General features: G+C 52.2%; 1 protein-coding gene across 1 annotated transcript; it reads left to right on the forward strand.

Moving 5' to 3' along the window:
- Positions 1-526: 526 nt before the first annotated feature.
- Positions 527-1,016, forward strand: LOC135975827 (pre-B lymphocyte protein 3-like). Its single transcript, XM_065568506.1, has one exon. The coding sequence runs from the start codon at positions 585-587 to the stop codon at positions 996-998; it is 414 nt and encodes a 137-aa protein (XP_065424578.1). The 5' UTR covers positions 527-584; the 3' UTR covers positions 999-1,016.
- The last annotated feature ends 7,079 nt before the right edge of the window (positions 1,017-8,095 follow it).

The following is an 8,095-nucleotide window of genomic DNA, read 5'->3' on the forward strand; positions in this document are numbered from 1 at the left end:
CACGGCACCTGCAGGCGGGAGGGGGACAGACAAGAGGAGGAGGTTGGATTCAGCAGCAAATGCCACAGCCCAAAACACAGCCGGGGTGTCAGCCCTGAATCCGTTCTTCCCTGCGGTGACTGAAGCTTCATCCTCAAGTGTCGGCCTTGTGGCTGAATAGTGCAGAGAGCAGCCGATAGTCACCTGATCAGCTGCTGGAGTCCCTGAGCCCCAGGGCTCATTTGCATAGACCACCTGGCTTGCCTGGCGCCCCAGGGCTCTAAAGCTGCTGCAGGTTTGCACAGCGCCAGGGGCCCGGCTGCACAGCGGCTGCCGATTCCTTTCCCTCTGGCTCCCTCCAAGGCCTTCGCCACGGTGCTGCGCCTCCTGGCTCTCCTCCTCCCAGGGGTTTTGGTGCCAGGTAGGTTCCCGTGGGAGGCAGAGGCGATCAGGGAGTTCTGAAGAGGGAGGGACCCAAGGGCGAGGCTCCTGTGCTGAGCTATCGCTGCGCTGCAGACAGGGCCGGGAGGGGCAGGCAGGCGTGGTCAGGTGGGCTGCCGGAGGTGTGGCACGCGAGAGGTTAACCTGTAGCTGGTGCGGAGGCGATGCCGGAGGGGATAATGTCACAGTTCAGCCACTGGGGGTGGGATTGGCACATTCCGTCCGTAACTGCGCCCTTGTTTCGTTCAGCTTCCAGGGCGCAGCCGGTGCTGACTCAGCCGGCCTCCATTTTAGTGTTTCCGGGACAAACGGTGAAACTCTCGTGTGCCCTGAATCCTGGGTACAACATCCGGGAGTTCGGGGTCTCCTGGTACCAGCAGAGACCTGGCAGCCCTCCGAGGTACCTGCTCTATTATAACTCGGAGGTGGACAAGGACAAGCCCTCTGGAATTCCGGACCGCTTCTCTGCGTCCAAAGATCCTGCCAGCAACGCCTGCGTTCTGACCATCGCCGCGGTCCAGGCCGAGGACCACGCTGACTATTACTGCTCCATCAGGTATCCCATCTACTATCTCTAGAAATGTGGAACCAAAACCTGTGCTGGCCCCCGGGGGACTCTGAAGAGTCCCTGCTAGCAGAGCCTCGTGCTGAAGGAACTGCAGCCCTATAAGGAACGGAAAAAAGAAACGGCTCATGTTCTCCACCCTTGAATTAGCCTAGAGGTGAGGCCCCCCCCGGTCAGTTATGCTCAGAGAGCTGTGACGGATGGTGGCTTCCTGTTTGACGCATGTCACCTGGTGGAGCGCAGAATGCTATGAGACACGAAGGACCAGATCCTGCCAGGTGCTGGCACTTGCAGCGACCACTGCACAGAGACCCTACCTAACGGAGCTGGTCTTTCACGCCCGCAGGCCCCTGTCCATCTGCTCAGATCCCCGTCAGCTGCATGTGGGGCACCCAGTACAGCTTGACACAAAAGCTAGATTTCTAAAGCACTAGTTCTGATGTTCAGGAGTATGTTATCTGCCTTTCCCACATACAGTGGGCCGGGTTCTCACTTACTCTGCTTCTGGGGCTTGGGACAGGAACAAAGGATGCTGATGGCGGTGGAGAGAGACAGTCCCTTTAAGCTACCTGTGCATTTCCTGTATTCGGGGCCCATTCAGGGCCCTGCCTAGTGCCTGATGTAAGTTAAAGCAGTCTTGGGGCTTCTCTGATTTATACTCAGCATAAGTGTTTGCCAGCTATTGATGCCTTCTTTCTCAGCTCTGAGGTTCTGAGGAAGTGTTTTTGTTTAAATGGGAAGACAAATAAATTCCTGGTCTCTCATCCCGGCTCTCTTCAAGGCCATTAGCCCATGGGGCTGAGAGAGAGAACTTGATGGGGGCTTTTCCGTAAGTTGGTGGCAGCACATCACTGCCCACGGCCGCACTCACCATGAAACCGTGGCCATCAGCCAGCAGCATGCACATGGTGCGGGGGGTAGAACCACCAGTCCTTAGCTCAGACTCACAGGACCCGGAGGGAAGAACGAAGAGCTCCGTGAGTTGAGTTCAGCCATTGGCAAGACAGCAGCTGAGAAATTCAGACAGATTGTTAGCGTGGCTGGGCAGGGGGAGTGAGTGCCCTGCACACTCTGGTGCTGGGTAAATAATAAACATTAATGATAACTTTCCATCACAGCTGGCCTGGCCTTGGGGCCCTCAGCGGACCTGCCTGCCAGTCTTTGGGAACAGCCGCTCTCTCTGGTGTGTACCAGGGAATAGGTGATTAGCTAACTCTGAGCACCACCACAATTGCTGAGCACGGGGCATTCCATTCAATGTATTCCCAAGTCCAAACCAGAGGAAAACAGCCCCCCAAGAGCCTCCTTTTATTGGACCAAGGAAACCCAGAATGAACGGCAATGGGGCTGTTCAGGAGAGGAAAGTTTTGCCTGTGTTTAAGTGAGTGCAGGTTTGAAGCCAAAATGAGCCTGTTTTGACAATCCCAGGGCCCGATTTTCAGATCCTTGCTTGTGCTTTTGGGGCTTTACTTTGCTGTAATACATTCTTCGCTCTAGCGTTGTACACTGGAGGGGTTTGGTGTATGAGACACCCACGGAGGGTGACTAAGCTGTCACTGTTATCTAGCTAACTGCGTCCTGCTCTTACGGCATGTCCAGCAACGTTCTGATGATGTGACGCTTCTCCCTTGCGTGTCACTTGCTATGCAGAACACCCAGCGTGATGGGGGCTGGATCCTGGTTGAGGCTTTTGTGAGATTCTGCAATACAAACAATAAATGCGAATAATTAGCTGCATGTCTTGTATCCTGTGCAGCGTGGAGCTCATTGGGACACTTGGAACAGTCTCTCTTTAACCTCTCCCAATTGTTATTTTTTCTAAACTGCAGCTGGATGCGTCGCTGCCATTGGTCCAGACACAACACAGAGTTAGAGCTCTTTTACTGACGCTGCTGGTCTGAATCTCAGACTGCCTGGTTCCTGTGACGCTCCCCAGGGGCACCCGGGGTTGTGAGGCACCTCACCACGACCTGCCCTTAGCGTGAAGCCGGCGTGGCTGTGCCGGCCGTAGCTCAGCTGCCTGAAACCAACAGTCTCTGGCAACACAGCCCTGCCTCCCAGGCCCCCACAGGCCTTGCTGGCTCTGGGCAGGCAGTGCTCGGCGCACACCGACCCCCAGATCCGTGGAGCGCTCCCGGCAGTGTCCAGCCCCTGTCACTGGACACTCCCAGACCTTACCAGGCTTGCTGTCCCCAAGGGGCAGTGGACACACTGGCTTCTTTGAGTCAGCGGAGGATCAGCTCCATTATCACCTCACAGCACTGAGATAGCTGCATAGTGACAACTATCGCACGTCTCTATCAAAGGCTCAGATTTATGGGTTAGTGGGTAAGGATACTAATGGAAACAGAAATGGTTACAGACAAAACAAAAGTGGTAACACGCTTAAAAGAGTCTAAATGTAACTCTAACAGGCTAAACCCTTGTCTGAAGTAGTGTCTCAATGGAACATAAGAGCCCAGTATGATGCTGTGACCAAAAAAGCGAATGCAATCCTGGGATGCAAAACTAGGGAAATCTTGCATTGGAGTAGAGAGGTTATTTCACCTCTGTATCTGGCACTGCTGGAATCCTGTGTCCAGCTCTGGTGCCCACAATTCATGAAGGCTGTTGATAAATTGGAGAGGGGTCAGCAATGAGAATGATTAACGGATTAGAAAACATGCCTCATAGTGATAGACTCAAGCAGTTCAATCGATTTAGCTTACCAAAACGAGACAGTTAAGGGGTGACTTGATTACAGTCTATAAGTACGTACATGGGGAACAAATATATAATAATGGGCTCTTCAGTCTAGCAAAAGTACAAGATCCATTGGCTAGAAGCTGAAGCTAGACAAATTCAGATTGGAAAAAAGGTGTACATTTTTAAGGTCAGTGTAATTAATCACTGGAACAATTTACCCAGCTTCCTGGTGGAGTCTCCATCAGGGATGTTTTACTACAAGCTCTGCTCTAGGAATTATTGTGGGGAATTTCTATGGCCTGAGTTCTACAGGAGACCAGATTAATGGTCACAATGGTCCCTTCTGGCCTTAGAATCTTTGAACCTTCTCTACAAACGCGCCTTCTGTTGTCTACCCCTGTCATTGTCATTCACTCTCACTTAGATTCAGAAGGGCCAGAAGGGACCATCGTATCATCTAGCCTGACTTCCTGTACATCACAGGCCACTAATCCCTACCCAGCACCTGCACACGGAACACAACAACCAAAACACGGAACCCAACAACCTCGGGAGGCTAGACTGGCCTGTGCCGCAGGCAGAGAACAGGAGGGACGGAGGTGCACTAGTAGCAGGGCAATGGTTGGGTTAAGTGAGATGCTTATCCTGCCGAGTGCCCCATACCCACACGCTCAGGGGGAGGCTTGAGCCGTTCCCAGGGACATATCCAGAGCAAAAGGCCATCGGGATCGTTGCAGAATTGTTCAAGAAGGGGGTGGAACTCTTTACTCTGGCCACTTCTGGAGCCAGGAAACTGTGGCTGGAGCGTTGGTCTGACCCGGGGCAGCAGGGCTGAGAACTGAGGGCGCCTGGATCATGAAAAGAGCACGATGTCTGACCTCCACCCCTGAGTCTCATTTGCATACTGGGCTACACCAGCTTGACCCTGGAGGGCTCATTTGCATACGTGGCTGCCCTACCCCTGCCCATAAGGGCTCTAAAGGCTGCCACAGGGTTTCACAACGGCAGGGAACAGGCTGCAAACCAGCAGAAACCCAGCTCCTGTGACCTCTCCCCATCTCCCTGCACCATGGCCCAGCCCACGCTGCCTCTCTGTCTCCTGGGGCTTTTCCTGACAGGTAACGGCTACAGCAGATTGACGTCTGACCACGCCTGGAAACCGAGGTCAGCCGAAAACGTGGCAGTAATAGCGGTGCTCACCCCCCTGCTCTTTGCTTTCTGCAGGTTGCTACGCTCAGGTGACTCAGCCGCCCTCCGAGTTCGTGTCTCCCGGGGGGAATGTCCAGCTCCCCTGCACACTAGAGGGCAGTTACACCGTCAGCGCCAACCGTGTCGTTTGGATACAGCAGAGGCTGGGCAGCGTCCCAAGATACCTGCTGTATTTTTTCACTGAATCTAACAAAGGCCTGGGCTCGGGGGTCCCCAGCCGGTTCGCTGGCTCTCGCTCTGGCTCCGACAAGATTGGCTATTTAACCATCACTGGGGCCCAGGCAGAGGACGATGCCGTCTATTACTGTGTTACGTGGACTGGGAGTGCTTGCACAGTGCTACCGTCCTATGGGGAAGTGAGACAAAAACCTTCTCACTCCACTGCAGCCCTGCGGCAAGGCTGTGCCTGCTCTGAGCACCAGCCTGCTTCTTACACGGGGGGCGTTGGCTCCTGCTCCCCTCACAGCTCCTCATGCGGGAGACGCACCCTCAGCACTGAAATACCCTGTGAGCGCAGGCCTGGTCACTGCTCACTGGTCTCTTGGTTTCCAATAGTCGTCTTGTCACTCAAGAGCTGAGGCAGCCATCCTCCACGGCAGGGTCCCCAGGAAACACTGTCCGTTCTCCTGCACCACAAAGAGTGAAGTCCACACCCCATGTAAAAGGTGGGACCCGGAAGGGCTTGTCCACCACGCCTTCCGGGCCTCTGCGAAACGTGCGAGGGAGCCCCACAGAGCACAGACACATCACTACCCAGTAGATGGCAGCAGAGCACAGCTACTCCAGGTCTATGGCCCTGACAGGGCTGGGGTGGATTGGAAGGGAGGCTCAGGGAAGCCCCTGATAACATGCGGCCTAAAATGGCCCCTGGTGCAGGGCACCTAGGCAACAAGGAGAGTGAGCCCCTGCCAGCCCCTTCCTGCTCCCTTCATCCCACCACCCCTCCTGGTTCTGCATCAACCTTCCTCCAGATGGGTGCCCTGGTTCCTGCGCCATTGTATGGGGGACACATTTAGCTCTCAAAGACACCCAGAATCCTTTGCACTGACCGCAGCATGGCCAATGCAGTTCTAAGGACTGAGAGGGGCAGCCAGGAACAGTATTTACCTGCTGCTCTTGCCTGAGCAGAAACGGCCTCTCCCCTTTGGTGGGAGATGGGGGTGGGCAGAGACTCCACAGGTGGGGAAGAGCAGAAAACACAACTGCTAAGGCTGGGATACTGAGAATCCTGTAGCACTAATATAGCACTTATCATCCACACATCTGTGACATGCCCAGGGTACAGTCCAGACTACTGAGTAGCTGTGTCACCCCTGCCCTCAACCTGGGGTGCCCTGTACAATGCCTTGCTGCTGTAGCCTCCAGCCTGCATTGCCCACAAACAGCTTCTGGCATGTCAGTCACTCCCAGTGGTGTCTCTGTGTGGTGGTGCAGGCAGCCAGCCACACCTTGGCTCGTACCAGCCTGAATTATACTGCAGGGTGACCCCAACACACTCCCACTCCCTGATTTCCCCCCAGGAATGTATGTCCTGCACTGCCCAGTCCTCTCCTGGACAATACAAGCTTATATAAAGTCCGTCATTTTATCTGATGATATGTATACATCTTATTACCTTCACTGGAGTTTCCCAAACACTTCAATTCAAACACACTAGAATAAATACAACAATAAAAAGAAGAACAGGAGTACTTGTGGCACCTTAGAGACTAACAAATTTATTAGAGCATAAGCTTTCGTGGACTAAAAAAGCTTATGCTCTAATAAATTTGTTAGTCTCTAAGGTGCCACAAGTACTCCTGTTCTTCTTTTTGCGGATACAGACTAACACGGCTGCTACTCTGAAACCTACAACAATAAATACAACAGAATAAATACAAACACACTAGAATAAATACAACAAATAGCCAATCCGAGTCGTTCCAAGTTTATTAACTACAAAGAGAGAGATTTGAAGGGAGTATAAGTAATGAGGCACAAAAATGAGAAATGGTTACAAGGAAAATAAAGATGAAACACAGTTAGTGCCTAACTCAATAACTATATTAAACGCAAACCAAAGTTTTCTCATCTCAGGCTCTCAACAGACTCTTAGTGGCCACACTTCTCAGGCCAGGACCCTGTCTCCAGTTGAATGGCTGCTCCCTGTGTTCCTTCTGGGGCACTGAATCAATGGGCAGAGAGAGAGAGAGAGGGAGGAGGAGGGGGAGCTTTTGGGTGTCTCCCCTTTCTTTGTATAATCCTCTTCCCTCTTTGAGAAGCATCTCCAGCTGGGAGCATGGCAACAGGCAGACTGTGTGGACAGGAACTCCATGCTGTTTCTTTGCTAAGATGTAGATTTTTCACCCATGCCCCTTTTCCTACCAATGAACAGCCACTGAGCAGGTAATGGCCCATTGGTCTTGTTTACACCTGGCCAAGGTGTGAGCTTGCCCTTACATACAGTGGAATCTTCTAACTTTACATACAATGTTGCCACACATATTTTACCAGGACAATAATGAGGTTATTATTATGAGGTTTTAAGAGATACCTCCCAAGAAATACTTTTTACAAAGATTATACATTAGTGGACATGGGGGTATATTCTGTCACAACATCTTATAGTGATTTACAGAGGAGAATCTTCACTCCTCTCTCTCTCTCTCTCTCTCTCTCTCTGTGTGCACGACAATAGGTTTTGCAGGTTCAAATATTAACTCTTACCTTCATGCAGGTGTGAAGCTATTTAAAGAGTGTGTGCAAGTGTTATAATTAGTAGCAGAGGTCCAGAAGTGCCCAAGTGTTTTTGCCGACACACCAGTGAGCGGTTTATAGAGAATTTGTCTCTCTACAATGCAGCTCTCATTGGATGAGAAACCATCTCTTCATGTTTGACCCCTTTGTTGCCCAGTCCCTGCTCCCTCTCCAGCCACACTGGGGTGTGTGTTTGGGGGGAGGCTTGTAAAAAGCGCGTCTCTGATTCCTTTTGGTTTTCCCATGGTGCAATGGTGCCACGTGACAATTCTTACGCATAAGCACATGTGAGCTCTGGCCACTGAGAGACTCAGTCCGAGTCGTTCCAGTTCTCTTTACTCCTCCTCTCCTTTCGTTCCCGGTTTTCAATACGCTGTGATTCTAGACAAGGGGGTCAAGCTGCTGCGATACAAAAGGTGCAACAGCTCTGCAGCATTTCAGTTACCATTTGTGCTGCCGTTAGTCCCTTCTCTGCATTTG

The sequence above is a fragment of the Chrysemys picta genome, chromosome 15, assembly GCF_011386835.1.
Source record: "Chrysemys picta bellii isolate R12L10 chromosome 15, ASM1138683v2, whole genome shotgun sequence".
Lineage (NCBI taxonomy): Eukaryota > Metazoa > Chordata > Testudines > Emydidae > Chrysemys > Chrysemys picta.

Excerpts from the sequence above, each read along its gene's own strand:
- LOC135975827 (XM_065568506.1), top strand. The coding sequence starts at position 585 with ATGCCGGAGGGGATAATGTCACAGTTCAGCCACTGGGGGTGGGATTGG.